The sequence below is a fragment of the Bidens hawaiensis genome, unplaced genomic scaffold (assembly GCF_021521415.1).
Source record: "Bidens hawaiensis isolate Kalapana, Puna unplaced genomic scaffold, B.hawaiensis_p1.1 tig00005637_1, whole genome shotgun sequence".
NCBI classification, from domain to species: Eukaryota; Viridiplantae; Streptophyta; class Magnoliopsida; order Asterales; family Asteraceae; genus Bidens; species Bidens hawaiensis.
This window is the reverse complement of record NW_027491366.1, coordinates 1,196,628-1,217,258: the sequence shown is the minus strand read 5'-3', so window position 1 is coordinate 1,217,258 and position 20,631 is coordinate 1,196,628. Positions and strand designations below refer to the sequence as shown.

General features: G+C 36.0%; 1 protein-coding gene across 1 annotated transcript; it reads left to right on the top strand.

Annotated features, from left to right (window-relative positions):
• The first annotated feature begins 2,902 nt into the window (after positions 1-2,902).
• On the top strand, positions 2,903-5,203 carry LOC143630338 (protein BZR1 homolog 1-like). Its single transcript, XM_077099390.1, has 2 exons — positions 2,903-3,205; positions 4,220-5,203. The coding sequence occupies exons 1-2, from the start codon at positions 2,981-2,983 to the stop codon at positions 4,916-4,918; spliced, it is 924 nt and encodes a 307-aa protein (XP_076955505.1). The 5' UTR covers positions 2,903-2,980; the 3' UTR covers positions 4,919-5,203.
• Positions 5,204-20,631: the final 15,428 nt, after the last annotated feature.

Sequence of the window (20,631 nt, the reverse complement as noted above, 5' to 3'; positions counted from 1 at the left end):
TGGTTTAGAGGGGACGAAACACCAAAAAAAAATCCAAACTAAAGATAAAAGGAAATTACAAAACATGGCCTTGGGTATCCGGAACATTTCCCCAAGGACAACACAACCCAAAAAAAATTGTCTATAACTTTGCACTTGCAAGTCTTTGAAACAACCGCCTCGCTTTTAAATGATCAAACATTATACCATTAAACCATTTGGCCATGAGTAGATATATCTCCATGTGATGCTCCTAAAATTGACAAGGGATGAGCAAATAGTACCGGGTATCGTCGGTATCGATTCAGTACAAACTATTTGAGGTTTTGGGGTCGGTACGATACTATACGATTCGGTTTGGTACCAATATTTACCAAATTTCTGTATTATGGTACTTGTAACGAATCGAGCATTTTCGGTATAAGTGTTTGAGAAATTCGGGATCGATACAAGTATGATATCGAGCTCCTCATCCCTAAACTTTACTACACCAATTGCATTGAGCCTCACTTAATAGGTTGTGGACTTCAACAGAAATCAACATTTTACATTTATTGAGATCATTTCTCTTTACCTTATAAATACTATATTGTCGTTATTTATCCATCATGTTTTACACTTTTACCTATGGTTATGAATCTAAAATCTTTTCATAAACATGTTTATACATAATACAATATAGATCAAGGTAAGGTATATATGACTCATAGTCAAAAATAATACATCTCAAAGCCACCACATATTTGCGAAATAATAACATGTCCACATCAATTTCACCATGACTCCTTGTATAATCAAAGTAGACAATAATAATAAATTATGGTCAAAATGTCAAGATCTTACAATATAAAGGTATATGTCATATATGCACATGTGTCATGTGTGTGTTTTAAACCCATGGTAACGTGTTTTTATTCTGGTATATGATACACGGCTAAGATGCATGACATATGACACACAGTCACGTAGATATTGAGTTTTCCTGAGAAGCTTTGACGTTCACTGATACATGAAAATAGAGCAAGTATATGATACATTTCGTGTAACAAACATGCTTGAATCATTAATAATGAGAAAATAGAAAATAGGATGTATGTGGATGAACGTATATACGTGACTACGAAGTAGCTCGTCTCATGGAAATCAGAAAGATTCTTTATATAAGAAACATTATTAGAGGTATAAAACACAAACACAGATATTTTGTGGCATTCATAATAGTTAAACTTTTAAACGACTTGTGGTTAGCAACAATCGCGGGTTATATAAGGCATGTAGCAGGGGGACAACAACACATCGTAACTATATGATTTCTGCATATGGTCCCCGAACTCAATAAATCTCAAATCCAATTCATATGGCCCCTTTAACTCATCAAAAAAATTAAAGTATTTAACTGTATGCAATAAATTTGTTTATAAGAACTGAACATCAATATCTCAGAAAGATAAAATCACCAAAATAGAGCAGTGACTTATACCGGCTATCGTGCTAATGAGTACCCGATTTGACTACCCACATAACAGGCGCGGGTATACTGATTCGGGTTTGCTTCCCGCTAGATAAGTTTTTTTCTTAAGTTTTTGTTGTTAATTTTCCAAATTTGATTATTTTTTCTTAATTGCTATTTATTATTTAATAATTCATTTCAAAGTTGTTATTGTCAGACAAAGTGTCCTTCGTACGATGACTCCATTCGTGTTACAGCTCTGATGCACGTGCTCTTGTCGAAAATGGGACCCACCTCACGTATGAAGCTTGTGATGTGTCTGTGGTGGTCCCCAAGACAACCGCACTCAGTTTTAACCCATTCCTTTGTCCACACGCGATGCTGTTCAGTTCAACCATAACATGTCCAGTCAGCACCTTCCTCAGTAAGGATATCCTTTATTGTTTTTGCACTAAAAAGTCCTTACAGAATCACCAAGTTTACAATGTAAAGGAATACGTTATGTAGAGAGTTATAGAGACATGAGTATGAACCATATGACAATGAAAATGTGATATAGCCTTTAAAGCTAACAGAGGAGTTCATCGTAGCCGGTTTGTAATAGATGTTTTTTTTATAAACATCTATGTAGAGGAATATGTCAATAAATGTTTTTTTAATAATGCCTAAATTATGTGTAAATGTATTGTTAAACATAGCATGAAATACTTGTGTATTATGACATTATCCCTATAGTCTATATGGCTTGTATTTTTTATTTTAATTAGGATGGTTTATATAACCCTATAAAGTAGTTTAGTTTTTTTACATATAGTAACCAAGACTTAGGATGTATTCTTACTGGGGATGGTTCATGTACACAATGATTTTAATACGAGAACGTAAAAAATAATACCAATATACCAAAAATAAGAATGTATGAAACAATACTAATATACATAAGCAATATTTTATAATAATAAAGAAAAAAAACCCTAATAATATATTAATAATAAAAAAAGAATCAAAATTAGCAACAAAATAATAACAACAAAGACTTATAACAACGTAAGAAAAAAAAAACTAATAATAACAATAAAATGTAAATCAACAAATACTAACGTCTCATAATTGAAAATCAGGAAATACGAACAAAAAATAACAACAAACACTTATAAAACTGAACCTAATAGTAACAACAAACTGATCCTCACTGTTTTCATATTAAAAATGATTTGTATTTTATCCTGAAAGTATGATTACATTTACATATTTTCAATAACCAATCTCATTAAACCATACAAGCCTACCAAATTCAGCATTAACCACTCCAAATGTAATTTGATAAAACACGAGGCCAACTTAAAAACCAAGACATAAACTAGGGTCACAAATGCAATAACCAAAAGTTCATTATTGACAACTTAATATAGACGGAGACCGATCTCATTTCGACCAATTGGATCCAAAACAAACCCCACCCCTCGTGAATCCACAATAATAATAATAAAAAAAAAGTACCACACGCAAAAGTAAACAGCGAACTCGCCGGAGCAATTATATAATATTATAATGACCGGCGGTACTTCAACCGGACGGCTTCCGTCGTGGAAGGAGAGAGACAACAACAAGCGACGGGAACGGCGGCGACGAGCCATCGCCGCCAAGATCTACACCGGACTCCGGTCTCAGGGTAATTATAGATTACCTAAACACTGTGATAATAACGAGGTTTTGAAAGCACTCTGTGCTGAAGCTGGTTGGGTTGTTGAAGAAGATGGTACCACTTATCCTAAGGTTAATTATTTTTATGTTTTTATTTTATTATTTTATTTTTCCAAATTGGGGTTTCTGCTGGATCTGTTACTATACTTCAAATTAGGCTAAGAAATGTTTATTTGAAGAATCTAATCTTGGGCTAGGGGTGTGCAAGAAAACAAAAAAACCGAACCTAAACAAAAACTGACGGTTTGGTTTGGTTCTATGTTTTTGTAAAAACGGAACTAACGGTTCAGTTTTGATTTTGCGTGTAAGAAAAACCGAAAAAACCAAACCGGGCCAAATTTCTGGATTTTAATTTTTTTAGTTTTTATTGTAAGTAATTTATAAGATTTTAATAAATATGTAACTCAAATACTTTTGGTCCAATGTATAATAGTTTATTAGTTATCAATTTACAAAATTATTTAGACCTAAATTTATTATTTAGGCAAACTTTCTTTTCGGCCTAAAATTTTCAAGTTTAGGTGGCAAAAACAGAAACCAAAACCAAAACCGAATGGTTTCAAAACTCCAAAAACCGAAGTTTTGGTTTTAACCCAAAACAGCACCGAACCGCACCACGCACACCCCTAATCTAATCATCATCATCATCATCGTACTCAGTATATCCCACCAATAGCAAAGCTATGGTAGGGTTACCCCATAGGGATAGAGAGGCTGTTTCCGGTGAGACCCCGGCTCGATAGTAGTTTTGCATCAAGCCTTGGACATAAGGCACATAGCACTTAATCATCGGCTGATCGGTGCATGTACCCTTGTCTTTCGGCTATCAACGCCACCACATGATGCCTGATTAACCTTCCGCTACTTTTAACGTTATTTTCACTGAGTTTAGTAAAATAACGTCAAAATTAGTGCAATTTCACTTTTGCCCATCCGAGGGTTCACACATATATACATTATATGCGCGCACCGCAAGCAGGGCTGATCGGTGCATGTACCCTTGTCTTTCGGCTATCAACGCACACCCCTAATCTAATCTTATTAATAAAACGCCTAATTAAATTATGATATTATGTTTTCTTACAGGGATGTAAGCCACCTCCAAATGAAATACCAGTTATATCAGCTAACAGAAGTACTTGTTCGTCAATCCAGCCTAGCCCAATGTCATCGGCTTTCCCAAGCCCGGCCCCTTCATACCACGCTAGCCCGACATCATCCTCGTTCCCGAACCCGACCCGTTGCGAAAACCCAAACCCGCCCACCCATTCGTCGTACATTCTTCCTTACCTGTGTAACTTGTCTTCGTTACCGCCTTTGCGAATTTCAAATAGTGCCCCTGTAACCCCGCCTATATCGTCACCGACTGCTCGCGGAACCAAGCGAAAGCCCAATTGGGAAATGCTATCAACGAGTGCGTTGCAGTCTTTTCGACACCCGGTTTTTGCAGCCTCTGCCCCGTCTAGCCCGACTCGTCGTCACCGTATCCCGCCTGCGACGATTCCCGAATGTGATGAGTCGGATGCTTCTACGGTGGACTCGGGGCGGTGGGTCAGTTTCCAAACCATGGCTGCATCAGCTGCGCCCGCTTCACCGACGTTTAACCTTGTGAAACCCGCCAGCCAGCAACCGTTTTTCCAAAACGGGTTGGTGGTGCAAAACGGGCCGGGTTCTGAATTTGAGTTTGAAAGCAGTACGCTGAAAGCGTGGGAAGGCGAGAGGATACATGAAGTTTGTGCAGATGATTTGGAGCTCACACTCGGGAGTGGGAAAGCTGCTAGCTGACCCGAGTTTCCATTCTCGAATGAGGCGTTTATTGTTTTATGATCAAGATCAAGATCAAGATCAAGAGAACATTTGACATTGTTCAGAGATTCAAGAATTGATTGGGTGATTGTATTCATGGTTATTATTAGAAATCAGAAGCAAATCTTTGTTGGTTGTAGAATACTCATCGGAAGTTAAGATTAAGATTGTCTAGTATTTATGTTTTGTAACATACGATGATGACTAGTTTTAAAGACTCGTGTGATAACACTTGCTGTGTTTTGTTTTTGTTATACTATGACGTAAGTATATATAGGTCATGATAGTTACATTGAAAGTAGAAACAACAGAAGAAAATTTATAATTTTAAAAAAATTAACTTATTTGTTGAATGTGATTGCCTTCTGAAAATCAAATAATTTGTTGATAACTCTCAGAATCACCATTTGTTTGCGTATCAGCAATTAACATTCAAATGTAATGTATGGAGTTTAGATGCATATAAACACTATATTATAGTGTTACACTCGTCACAGAGACACAGACTGACCAAGGCGGCTCATTTTCGACCAACTAATGAATCCTTTAGTAGGAACAAGTTGGCTAGGATATATGTGGATCAGATGATAACTTGTCATGGTGTATCGTTATCCATTTTGTGTGGTCGAGATAGCCGTTTCACATCTCGATTTTGGCAGAGTTTCCAGCAGCCAACGGGAACTTGATTATATCTCAATACCGCTTACCATCCTCACCGATGGACTAAGCCAACGGACTATTCAAACTCTTGAAGATATAAGGTGGCAATGACATTGTTCATTTAGACCACAAAGTGTTTAGATTACCGTTAGTAAACGGCCAATTTGTTTTACAGTTAATTTAAACTTACTTCAAGCATATGCTTAATATGTTGACTGTATATAAAAAACACCTTTTCGTTGACGTATTCATTTTTAAGCGTTTCTCATGTGGCCATAAGGATGGATAGTTGGACAAGGGTTTCAACTAAAGAAAAGTGGATGTTAAACGAACATAGACTCCTAGACACACTTGAACCTTGCGGTAGGATTTTTTTTTCTTTTTATTTTTAATAGTATAATGGCTTTTGTAAAATTTAAAACCAGACATGTTATATGGATTTTATATCGGTACTATGTACTTAAAAGGAATGTTTGGTTAAGGTTTATACAAATCAAGTTGTAATTCTAAAAGTATCAAGTTTTTTTATTTAAAATTCCTTAGGGTATAACTAACATGCACCAATATAGTCTTGCACGCCCGTTCATTGGTCGATATGTGGTAGTGAGTGACAATTTATGTATACACATACACACATAAAAACTTGTATGCATTGGTGATACTTTATCGATGATACCTAATATATTTATAATCAATTTGCCACACCCTAGTTTCCTCACGCATGATTGGTTGGATATACACCGTTCATACTTAATACTTATAACATAACCTCTTTTAAACACAACAGAAGACTGGATAAAAGTCTTATAGTTAAATTAAAACATGTATGAAAGTTAAATAAATCAGAGTTAAAATTTACTAATAATTATGTCTATAAGATATTTTCATTTCAATAAACAACTACATAATTGGTTATTAACGTTTGGTGATTTCTTGATTAGTGTTTTTTTTTTCATGTTAAAATCTGGCTTTGGGCTTAACTGCTTAAGTAGAGTGCTGTTGGATGTAGCTTGGGCTTAGGATGCTGGATATGAAGCTTGGGCTATAGCCTATAGATGTGTGTGTGATGGGCCGAAGCTTAGAAGTTTTGTTGGGCTTAATATCTAATAAAAAGAGATTCGAGAGGGGGTTCTGTTCAACGATTCAAGTATTTATTCTTTCTTAACTTTCCCTGAGTCATCTTAATCGATATATTTGTCTACGTCTCGGGTTGCTTAAACGAATACTCTATTCTTTACATTGATGGTTTACTTCTTAGTTGCGGTTTTATTATTAGTTTCCGGATATGTGGATTATATTGTTCTTGTATTCTTTGAATGTAAACATTTTGGTTTGGGAACAGTAAGTGAAGATTTACGTTTATTGACATATTTTTTCGTCACACCAGCTCCATGACGCCCCTAACAATCTGTCTTCTTTCCTCTGCTACTAGCAGTCACATAATCTCCTGAAATGCATGCTATAACAAATTATGTTGGTGAGTCTACATTCAAACTTTACAGAACAATTTTTTTGATAAAAAAATGACATTTATAATTCATTAAGAAGGCAGTATTAATAGTTAAAAAATCAACCTTAAAAGTAATCTACATGGCTTCACATGTGAAAAATAATAATGGCAGATTATTAGTTGGGTCATGTTTGTTTTGTTTATTAACTGGTCAAGTTTGTCAGTAATCATCCTGTTTTATTGGAGTCTGTTTCTAATGGATTGGTTGAGGGCTTGAGCCCCACAGTTGTGGATTCCTTAAATCATAATAATTATAAGTACTTACCTTTCTTTATTTGAAATCCTAACCCTTTATTAACTATCATAACAGTTTGTTAAACTACATAGATGTTGTCGATTCTAAAATCCCGTCCAGATTGCCTTACTAGAAATTTTTTTCTTTTTCTTTTTTTTTTCTTTTTCTTTTTTTTTGAACGGCAAATTAGGATCACTCACGGACCACTGGAGTATCATCGTGTCACCAGCATAACCACGCGATCATATCCATCTCCACTAAGCAATAATGCCTAACCACCAATTCAGGAGGAAACCCAATAAATCTTGGAAAAACCCCCTTGTGAGATTCGAACTCAGGACCTTATGGTCCCTAAGCCTTATCCCGTCCAGATTGCCTTACTAGAAAATATTTATAGTTATTTTCCTTCAATTAGTCTAGTTAGTTAATATTATGATGAGGTCACGTATGACTTATTTCGGATTCCTGATTTGGCAATTCACGTGGACTAGAATACTAGATGTGGTGGCACTTCACTTGAAAAAAAGTAAAAGCCCAACAATCAATAAAAAGTAAAGGCCCATATGAACAATATTAGGCCTAACAAAGAGTAACATTTTTTTATGGGTGTTCAACGGATCGGATAACTAACTATTCGGTTTATTCAGTTTGGATTGTTGGGATTTGAAAATTTTTGTACCCTACCCAAAATCTGATCTGATATGAATTAGGGGTGTTTCTATTTGATCCGAATTGATGCCGGATGAATTCGGACCAGATACGAATAACCCGAAATAAACCATATAATAAACATTCAAACAAATGTCTAAGAGCATTTTTAGCCCATCCCCCATCCTCATCTCTATAATTACACAACAAAACACTATATTTCTCTCTTATGTTCAATTAAAAAATATGTTTTATATCTTTATCATTACAGTTTTCTTTCTCATCTACTCACAACTAATTCAACAAATATTAAAAATAAAGGACAATCAAATTTTCCGAAATTTACAAAAAAATCATTACATTTTCTCTCTCAAATCTATAATTTACACTCACAACCACTCGAAACTACACACTATAATTTACACTCTCCTCACATAAATTTGGTTAGGAATACTCTAACCGTCCCCCATCCCCATATTTATAATTACACTACAAAACACTACATTTATCTCTACTTTTCAATTAAGTAATACTTTTTTTATACTTTTATCATTACAGTTTTTTCTCTCTTCTACTCACACCCAATTCAACATATATTAAAATTTAAATAGGGGCAAACAAAATTTCCCCCAATTTATGTGAGAACCGAACCCCGGTGCGGAAGCGTGAATAGTCGTTATTAAACAGCAGTGTGGAGCTCGGATCTAGGGTTAGGATCGAATCTCACTCGTATTCACTCTTGAAAGATGTCTGGACGGATGAGGTGTATTGAAAAGAGCCTGATTTGATTAACAATCAACAATAAAGTAGGATGAACAATTGTAATCAAAACACAAAAGATAGAAATGGTAGTATGATAATATTAGCCGAATGATTCTCATTAAGATGAAACACTCATACACACATTCATACATATAATCGATTAAGAAATATCAGTCGCCACCAGGAGAGCTCATCCTGGAGGCGGAGACTCTCTCAAAGGGATAAAACCCTAAATCTCACACATACACAATACAGTCACTCATACTAGACAAATGAATAAAAACATCTATTTATACTAGTCTAGCATGACTTGGTCTTCAGCCATCCACCCTTGGTTGAGACCAAATAATATATTTTTCACCCACATATAAATTCGATGGGTCGGTCTAAAATATAAGTCCCAACAATTTACAAAAAATCACTACTTTTCTCTCTCCATCATAGTTTACACTCACAACTCACCCTATAATTTGCGAACTCCCAACACATTATTTTAGAGGATATGATGAGAATGCTTTAATTAACTTAAAATACAAAACCAGAAAAGTAAAATAAAATTTACATAAAGAAATGACAAACTTCAAACAAAAGTCTAATTAAATCCTTGATCCATCATAATTATAGAAATTAAAAACAATACACGAATAAAGTCAAACTCCAAAATAATTAAAACACCTGTTATTTATTCGGATTATTCAGATATCCGAATAATCCGAACTATCTGAATTTATTTGAAATCCCTATTCGAATCGATCCGAATTAGTTATTTGGAAATTCGGAGCTACCGATTCGAATATCCGAATAAGCGACCGTGTCGGATTATTCAAGTTTCGGTTTCGGTTAGGCTTTCGGTTTTTGTTTTTTGGATTTCGGATTTCCTGAACATCCTTAGTTTTATGTACCATATTAAATTTAATTGCATAAAAAGTAGGGGCAGTTTCATATGTACCCTTACAAATACTGAAAATGTCATATATACCCATTCAAAACTAAAAATATCGTATATGCCCTCTTACAAAGTTATTAACATTATATATATATATATATATATATATATATATACAATTCATCAAAAAAATTAAATAATGACACTATTGCTCTAGTTTGATTAGATGCGATAAAATGTTTTACAGTGTAGACTATTCGATGCGGCAAATCTTCGAATGACTTGCAATTTTGAAGAAGTGACGAGAGATGATTTGGTTGTCGTGAAATGTGAGAAACATCAATTAAAATTAAAATATAACAAAAGGTATAAACAAACTATGTAATAGAAAGGTATAGAATGTCTATTCGTGAAAATGGGCATATATAAAAGTTATTTTTTTAAATAACGGTAAAATGGTTATTTATTAAATTATTATTGATTAATAGAGGTATATATGATACTTTAATTGTGTTTATAAGAGAATTTATGATATTTTGGTTACTTTGTTAGGGTATACATGATATTTTAAGTTTTGCTTGGTATACATGATATTTGTAATGTTTGTAAGGGTATATATGAAATTAATCCTAAAAAGTAATCAGTGACTTAGGTGCTGTTTGTTTTTTAAGACAAAAATTGTCTGCAATCTGATTTCATCTGATTTAATGTCTGCAACTGAATATGTGGTCTGAAGGTCTGCAATCTGAAAATATAAGACTGTTTGTTTTATAAACTGGATTTCGTCTGCATAAGCAGAAAATTAGTAACCTACCATATATATTAAAGTAGATAAAAGTCATTTAACGTTTGTAGACTGCTAAAATAATTGGTAGTGGTGTATGAACTATGGAAGTGAGTGGTGGTAAACGATTGTGGTAGGGATGAACGGTGGGTGGTGGTGATGGACGGTTGTGGTGGTGGGTGGTGGACCGTCATGGTGGCCGACAATAGGTGGTGGTGGATGGTTATGGCTGGTGGTGGTGGCGGGGGTGGTGGCGGCAGACGGTGGGCGGTGGCGGGTGGTGATGGATGGTGGTGGCGACGGACAATGGGTGGTGGTAGATGGTGGTGGTAGTGGACGGTGGTTGTGGCTGACAGGGGTGGTGGTGGTTCTGGACGGTGGTGGTGGTGGTGATGGACGGTGGTGGTGGCGGACGGTGGGTGGTGGTGGCGGCGGACGGTGGATGGTGGTGGTGGTGGGTGGTGGTGGCGGCGGACGGTGGTGGTGGGTGGTGGTGGCGGCGGACGGTGGATGGTGGTGGTGGTGGTGGCGGATGGTGGGTGGTGGTGGTGTTGGACATTGGGTGTTGGTACTTGGTATGATGTTAAGAAGTGTGAACATGTGTGAAGATGGTGAAAAAAGCTTATTTTTTAAGACTATAAAAGCAATTTTCAGATCTTTTTTTTAAAACAAACAGTTTTCAAGAGCTTATGTCTGCGCGCTCGCAGACATAGGCTCCTTGCAGATCTTATAAGCAAAAACAAACACAACCTCAGTGTAGCTTTGTAGATAATATATAAGCTCAACATGTATTTAACATCAATGATAGCTAGGGGTGAGCTGAAAACCGAATTAACCAAACCAAAACCGAATAACCAAAAAATTGAACCGAAGTATTAACTGACGGTTAATTTTTTAGTCATTTGAAAAACCGATTTTTGGATTTAGGTTCGGTTAACCATTTTGAAAAAACCGAACCAAACCGATTAATCAAACCTATATTTTCTACGTGTTTTTTTAAAATGTTATGACCGGAAACAAAACACCAAAAGAATATACCATTGACGGTGTTAAAGATTATGAAGATGATGAAGATTGAGTCTAAACTTTGAAAATGAATAAGATAATGAATAAAGATTCGGGCCAAACTTTTAGCGTCTTTTTATTAAGAACTTTGTTAAATTTTAAATTATGCTACTCAAACAACTTTGTATTTGTTTGGTTCCACGTAACACGTTCCTATTTTTGTATTTTGATTTCAATATATATGTTGTACTCTAGTTTTTAGAATTCTTTTTTTTTTGGTAATGTCTACCCACAATAAAAAAAACTGAAAATAACTGAAACTGAAACGAAAATAACCGAAATCTGAACAACCAAAAACCGATCGTTTGGTATTCTAAAATAACCGATAGCTTCGGTTTCAGTTTAAGTTTCACCCAATAACTGAATCGAATCAAACTATGCTCACCTCTAATGTAGCTGTTAAAACAATGTTTGGAAAGGATTGGGATCAGCAAGATTGGTGGACAATCACATCATATCCCTGTTATTCAGCAAAGCAAATATCCGGTTTCCATTTCTCAATATTCACAGCCATCTATATAGTTTTTTCCTTTTTTGGGTTCATAGAAGCTGTGTATAAATTGGTGATTGTTTCCTCATTGTAAAACATAACTTTTGAATAACAATTCTCAATCAATTCTCTCTGAATATCATGGTATCAGAGCAGGATTGCTCATCATATACCCGTTAATTTCCAGCCTCGTCTCTGATAAATCCAAAACCGAGTCATCATGTCCGGAGACGGCAACTCAGGCTCGGATTTATCACTACAGCTTGCCAGTTTGTTACAAAATAGCCTCAATACCCAGCCTCAAAATCCAAAGCTTTCTGATAACCTCCAAATCAACCTCAAGCTCAACAGCCAGAACTACGGGCTATGGACCCGGATGATCCGAGTCGCTATAGGCGGAAGATCAAAAACTCTGTTATCACATCTGACCTCAGATCCACCTGATCAAAGCGATGAAAAATATGATAAATGGGAACAAGAAGACCTAATCGTTTTTTCATGGCTCATCCAAAACATTGAACCAGTACTCCCAGGCAACCTAACCGAGTACCCCACCGCAAAAACTTTGCGGGACGCTCTGGTGGTTACCTACAACAGTGGAAGAGACAAGATGCAAACCTTCAACCTTCATGTGAAGGCGAACGATATCAAGCAAAATAACAGTTCTCTTGAAGATTTCTGGATCGCGTTACAGGGGGTATGGGGAGAAATCGATAGAATCGATCCAAACCCCATGAAATGCCCAGAAGATATAAAAACATACTCAAAAATCAGGTCAGAACAAAAACTCTTTCAATTCTTAAACGCCCTAGACCGGAGATATGAACATATTAAAAGGGAAATACTCCGGTTGGAACCTCTTCCGTCGGCAGAAGCAGCATACGCCGCTGTTCGTAAGGAAGCTGCTCACCAGAATATTCTAGGAGCAACTAACGAAACACACGGCATTGCGGCGGGGTTGGTTGCCACCGAAACAGAAGGGTTAGGGCTCATAACCAAAGGGAACCGCCGGGGTGAAGGGAAGAGAACCGGACCGTCAGGTAAGGACAACAAAACCCACTTAAAATGTGACCATTGCGGTATGTCTAGACATACCAAAGATCAATGTTTTCGGATTGTCGGTTACCCGGAGTGGTGGTCCGACGGTCACAAGAAGCTCGCCAAAAACTCCGGATCAGAAAAAAGCAAGAGCCTCACCGCCGGTAACAAAGAAACTGTAGCTACTGGTTCTGGTGCTGATAAAGGAGCTGATCAGAAAATCACCACTGGTTTTGGTGGGATGGCGGCAGCTGCTCAAAGAGAAAGTGGGGAGGATATGTTTTCGATGTGCACAGGTACAAGGGATAAGAGAGAAGGTGTCTCAAAACCCTTCACTTATCCCTCACATAATTACATTTCCACCCTTAAAAAATCAAGTTCCACCGAAAACACAACCTTCATTTCTTTTATAGAGAAAAGTTTTAGAAATTGCAAAAAAGAACATAACATTAATGGTTATGCAAACATGGCTCAAAATTATAATATGATACCCGAACAATCATGGATATTTGATTGTGGAGCCACGGACACCATGACTTATGATTCAACAGATTTTGTCACATCGACAAACCCTACAAAATCATTTATAAACACGGCAAATGGGGAAAAAATGAGTGTCCAAAGCGGGGGAACTATTGAGATTTTACCAACACTTAAGCTCTCTAATTGTCTTTATGTTCCTGCCTTATCACATAAGCTCCTTTCGATAAGCCATGTAACAAAGGAGTTGAATTGCTCGGTTCTCATGCAACCCACATTTTGTATCCTACAGGATATCAGGACGGGAGCGATCATTGGGCGTGGCACTGAAAGACAAGGGCTGTATTACGTGGATGAAGTGACTCAAAGTGGTACTGTAATGCTTTCCCATGGAACAGCTGAGCGTGAAGCCTGGCTATGGCATAGGAGATTGGGTCATCCATCCACTAGTTATTTACATGCCTTATTTCCTAAGTTATTTCCTTCAAATTGTAAGTCACATTGCGAAACTTGCGTATTAGCCAAGAGTCATCGAAAAACATTTAAACCAAATAATACAAGGGCCGACTTACCCTTTTCATTGATTCATTCAGATGTATGGGGTCCTGCCCCAATTATTGGGGGACAGAACTTTCGTTTTTTTGTGATATTTGTGGATGATTGCACACGCATGACCTGGGTGTATTTGTTAAAAAATAAATCCGAAGTTCTTGATAAATTTATCATCTTTTACACCATGGTCCAAACCCAGTTTAAAAAAAATATTCAGATCTTTAGATCTGATAACGGAGGAGAATTTGTTAACTCTGAGATGAAATTATTTTTTCAAACAAAAGGGATCATCCATCAAACCACTTGTCCCTATACTCCAGAACAAAATGGGGTTGCGGAGAGAAAAAACCGCATCCTACTAGAAATAACTCGGGCTCTTTTGATAGAATCCCAAACTCCAAAATTTTTTTGGCCCGACGCCCTTGCCACCGCTGCATATCTTATTAACCGACTTCCAACTCAAATTTTAAAAACAAAAACTCCATTGCAAGTCCTTACAGAATACACCAAACCTCCTTCCATTCTTACTCTTGAACCCCGAATCTTTGGGTGCACTGTCTTTGTTCACATACCAAAATCCAACAGAGATAAACTTGATCCGTGTGCTGAGAAATGTGTCTTTGTTGGATATGGAATAAACCAAAAAGGATATCGATGCTACAATCCAAAAACCCAACACATGTTCACCACTATGAACTGTGATTTCCTTGAAACCAAGTACTATTTTGCCACCCAAAACAGTGGTCAGGGGGAGAGAGAATGTCTAGACACACTGAGATGGTTGAGGTATACTACATATGAGGAAGGAAAGAGTCAAAGTGCCACACAGCCTGGAGAAAGTATCAGTGCCCCCCAAGGAGCGTCTCCCAACCCGATACCCGAGGTAAGTACTCACTCTTCTATGGAAACCACTAATGATGCACCGAGACAGGGGGAGAATGAAGCACCGAGACAGGGGGAGAATGAACAAGAGGAGGTGGTTGCTCAAGAAGATGTATTAGTAGAGCAAATTGAACAGGTGCAAGAACCAGAAAATCTTCCCACACAAGAAGACACGACTGCTAGATATGTACTACCACCAAGAGCAAATAGAGATGTTCCACCAAAAAGGTATTCTCCTGAAAAGAAGCCCAGAGAATGTAGATATCCGATGGCTAACATAGCCAAAGGAAAGCTATCTCAGGAAGCGAAGGCATTTACTTCATCTCTATACTCTGAGGAAATCCCTACTAATGTAGTACAAGCCTTGAAATCAAAACAGTGGAAATATGCAATGGAAGAAGAAATGAAAGCTCTAATAAAAAATAATACATGGGAAAAATGTGTTTTGCCTTCGGGAAAGAAAACTGTTGGGTGCAGATGGATCTTCACAATTAAATACAAGCCGGATGGATCAATCGAAAGATACAAAGCAAGATTAGTAGCTAAAGGCTATACACAAACATATGGAATAGATTATTCTGAAACTTTTTCTCCTGTTGCAAAGATCAATACAATCAGGGTTCTTTTCTCCATTGCAGCAAATAAAGGATGGCCCCTACACCAATTTGATGTAAAAAATGCTTTTTTTACACGGGGAACTGAAGGAAGAAGTCTATATGGAAGCTCCACATGGTTTCTCCGATCAGTTTGGAGAAAAGGAAGTATGTCTTCTCAAGAAATCCCTTTATGGATTAAAACAGTCTCCCAGAGCGTGGTTTGGTAGGTTCACCTTAGCTATGAAGAATTATGGATTCGTGCAAAGTAACTCAGACCACACTTTGTTTCTCAAACGTAGAGGTAACCTCATAACATGCCTTATAATCTACGTTGATGACATGATCATTTCGGGAAATGATGAAGAGGAAATAACGAAGCTGAAGAAGAACTTGTTCACAGAATTTGAAATGAAAGACCTAGGGAGACTTAAATACTTCCTTGGTATTGAAGTTCTAAGATCCAAACAAGGGATCTTCATGCACCAGAAAAAGTATGTCCTCGATTTACTAGCAGAAATTGGTATGGTCGACTGTAAACCAACAGACACTCCAATGATTGTAAATCAAAAGCTCTACATGGAGGAAAAAGCAGACTTAGCCGATAAAGAAAGATACCAACGAATGGTAGGAAAACTGATATACCTCTCACACACCCGACCTGATATAGCATACGCTGTGGGGGTGGTAAGTCAGTTTATGCATCAACCTCAAAAGATTCACATGGAAGCAGTCTTGAGAATTATAAAATACCTCAAGGGAACGGCAGGGCATGGAGTCTTATTCAAACCAAATGGGCATCTAGAAACTCAGTTATATACAGATGCAGATTGGGCAGGAGATAAAGGCGACCGAAAATCCACGTCAGGTTACTTTACTCTAGTCGGTGGAAATCTTGTTACATGGAGAAGCAAGAAACAAAAAGTGGTGGCCCTTTCAAGTGCAGAAGCTGAATTTCGAGGAATTGCTAGAGGGGTAACTGAAATTTTGTGGATACGAAGACTTCTAACAGAAATAGGATATCCACCACAAGAAACTAGCAAGGTCATGAGTGATAATAAAGCTGCTATTCAGATTTCAGAGAATCCAGTACAACATGATCGAACAAAACACATAGAAGTAGATCGACACTTCATCAAAGAAAAGCTAGAAGCTGAAGTTATCATACTTCCATTTGTTCGGTCAGAAGACCAACTTGCTGATATTCTAACCAAAGCTGTTAATGAAGGTGTCCTACGCAAGTGTCTGAGCAAGTTGAATTTTGGAAATCCCACTATTCAACTTGAGGGGGAGTGTTAAAACAATGTTTGGAAAGGATTGGGATCAACAAGATTGGTGGACAATCACATCATATCCCTGTTATTCAGCAAAGCAAATATCCGGTTTCCATTTCTCAATATTCACAGCCATCTATATAGTTTTTTCCTTTTTTGGGTTCATAGAAGCTGTGTATAAATTGGTGATTGTTTCCTCATTGTAAAACATAACTTTTGAATAAAAATTCTCAATCAATTCTCTCTGAATATCAGTAGCTATAGTAGAGGCTTTCACTAAGGTGGTGGTAGTAATAATATTAACAATAATAGCGATAATAGTAAATATTGGTTAATGGTGATAATAATAATAGTAATAATACTAAATTCAAAATATAAACCACAAATAATTATGATAACTGTAATAGCATTTAAAATAACAAACATAATACAAATAAATAATAATAATAATAATAGAAAATCGTTCAAAAAAGGCATAGAAAATTAAAAAGAGGAAGAGAGGTTAAGGCTGGACTCGAACTCCCCGACCTCCTCTTTGGAGGTACACACTAGGAGTGTTTAAAAAAAATCAGAATCCGAATATGTATCCGAAATATCCGAAAAACCAAATCCGAATTATCCGAAAATTCAGATATCCAAAATTTCGGATTCAGATTCAGATAGTGATTTTGAAAATTTCGGATAGTTCGGATATCCGAAATATCCGAAACATACATTTCTTAATTTTTTGTTTATTTAAATACTAGATTTAGTGCCCGTGTAACACACGAGATAAAGTTAAAAATAAAGCAATACATAATGTATGTGGAAAAATATATTGCATCTATGTTTGTACCATTATACATAAATTGATTTTATTTATATCTCAAAATGATTTTTTCCAAAAAAAATGAACTTAATAAAAAATGCACATGCAAAAACATACCCAAGAACACTCCATCTATTGTAAATTTCATTATCGATATCATATTTGTATTGAAATAATTTTAGTTATATATCAATTTCGGAGAATACTTCTCATATAATAATAGTTTTGAGCTACACCATGAAAAAATATTTTGATAAGTTTGAGAGCGCTTCTCGACCTTGTCATAGTGACTAAAAAAATTAATAAGTTAACCCTCTCAATTTTGTAAACGTTTTGCTTCATTTGAGCATAATTTTGTATGACGTACTTCGCATACAACAATTTCATCACTATTCAATGAAAAGTCAACGCTGACACAAATGTTTCAAATTTAATAAAAGGAAGTAACATTGATAGGCCTTCAGGTGACATGTCAAAAGTGTTAGTCATTTTTCTTAAATTTTAATAGTCATGAGAAATACACTCAATATGCAAAATCCCGAATCTTTTAACTATTTTCTAAAATGTCCTTAAAAATAAATTTGAAACCCAATCACATTTAAAATTCAAACTTTAATTTGTTTACATTTTCAAGTCAAACTTTGAACCCGTAACAAGTTTGACGATAAATTTATTTACATTCTCAAAAATTTTAAAATATTCAGATTACCCATTTTTTTCCCGGAACAAATTTGAGCCAAATATAGTATATTTAAACAAAACGATCTATTTACCAACTTTTAACCCATAACATTCAAATTTTGATTTCACAAAATAACCCAAATTTAACACACATATATGTAGTTTACTAAATTAATTGAAAAAAATAAATGGATAGATTTAATCATTTATTTATAATTTATTAATTTATATGAAAATGTACAAAAAAATAATAAAACGGATTTATTTTTAATAAATGAATCAACTTTTAAAAAATATTTTTTAATGATTAAAAAATTACTTTGTGAAATGAAAGCATATTAGATTTTTTGTTTGTTTTTTTATTTACAATCTTCAACTATATATATATATATAATGGTAATTATAGAATTTAAAATTATATTCTTTTCAATCCTTAATAAACACGGTTTATTGTTCATTTTTGAATTTCACCAAGTATGTTGTGAAATATATTTAAACAACGTATACTCGTATAGTAATATAATATGTAAAAATATATATATATATATATATATATATATATATAAATAGAGTTTAAAGAAAACTGAATAATTTAATCATTTTATAGATATATTATAAATAGAGTGTAAAAGGAAATTGAATAATTATTGATATATGACATATATTAGTTTTGGAGGGAACAAAATTGTGAGGATTAACCATAAAGTGACACGTGTCTACAATTATTTTACTTTATTAGAATATGTAGATATCCCTTTGACCCTTTCCCTTTCCAAACCCTACATCCAACTTCAGAGTTCAGTCCTCGTTGCCTTCTCAGAACCATCAGATTCCTCACACTACAAGACCACCTACCTTACGGGGACCAGCCACCACCAGACCTCCTCCTGTTACCACCAAACCCAAGATCCAGCAACCACAAACCGAGTACAAAACCATAATATGCGGTGCTTATACGTTGCAACTGTAACATCAAGAAAATTTCGAGTTCAAAGTGTCAAGTTTCCATAGTCAAGGGACCAATTATGTCAAAATTCCAAACCTTAGGGTTAAATTGAAAATTCTGATTTTCTGTCCCATCGCGATACGCGAAGGGACAAAGGACAAGCCAATCGCGTATCGCAAAGGGCTTGGTCAAACCTTCTAGAAGTGGGTCAACGGCGATACGCGATCGTCGTTGAAGCAACGTCATCGCGTATCGCGATGACGTGGCCTGACACTTCTGGCACAAGTCCTGCCACGTGTCCACACCGTCTGCCACGTGTCCCGACACGTGGCCACACGTGGCACATCGTCCGCCACGTGTCACCACGTGGCACCCACGTGGCAGACCTATATGGTGACTGTCTTAGGCTACTTTGCGATACGCGAAGGGTGCCTAGGAGGCCATCACGTATCGCGAAGGGCTTCCAGATTTTGTCTATAAATAGCAAGTCCGGGATTCTCATTTTCTCATCCCAAAATCTGAACTCCTCTCTCTTTAGCATCTCACTAGAACTCCACAATCAAACCTTTGATACATCTCGATAAGCGTGCCCCGATATCATCGTTTTCATCGAAGTTCGTGCCATCTTTCACCGACGTACCCACCAAGAAGAAGTTTGTTACCTTCCGATACCATGGTGATTAGTCTCGAAAGGCGTACCAACGAGTGGTGAAGTTTTGGGTGTTCATCGTTTGGCGTGATAAAAGAAAGGTGACGAAAAGAAAGATTGATCGAGAAGAAAATAAGGTGAAGCGGCGTTGGAATGTTGCTCGAATAATTAGGGTTTCTATAAGCCAACAAAGGTAGGCGTAACGCCGATGAAAATAATAATAAAATATTATAAAGGCTTAACCCTCAAGTCGAGGTTATACTTGATACTTCGATAAAATAAAATAAAACATAACAAATAAAGAATAAAAGGTAGAATTATAAATATGTATATATATGTGAAAGTATATATGTATATAAATTCTTTGTTATAAATATTATTAAATAATAAATAACTATTCTTAAATAATAAAGAAAAGAATACGTTTATTAGAGAAGAAGAAACGTCGGGTTTTATAAATAAACTAAAGGTTTATAAACTACTTTTAAAACTAAAGGTTTTTAAAGTATAAAGAGATTTTGAACTAAAGGTTCATCGAGGTAAAGATTATATAATAAGACTAAAGGTCTTAAGCCGGATTGTATATCCGACTAACAAATGGTTAAACTCGTACTATAGGTGCGAGATAGCAAGGAAAGACCCTCGGACGGTGTTTGAAGCCGATCCCAAAGTGAAAATGTGAATACGCCCCAAAGTTTACAAACTGTTTTACAAACGAGTCAAACATGTTATATGAAAATGATTTACAA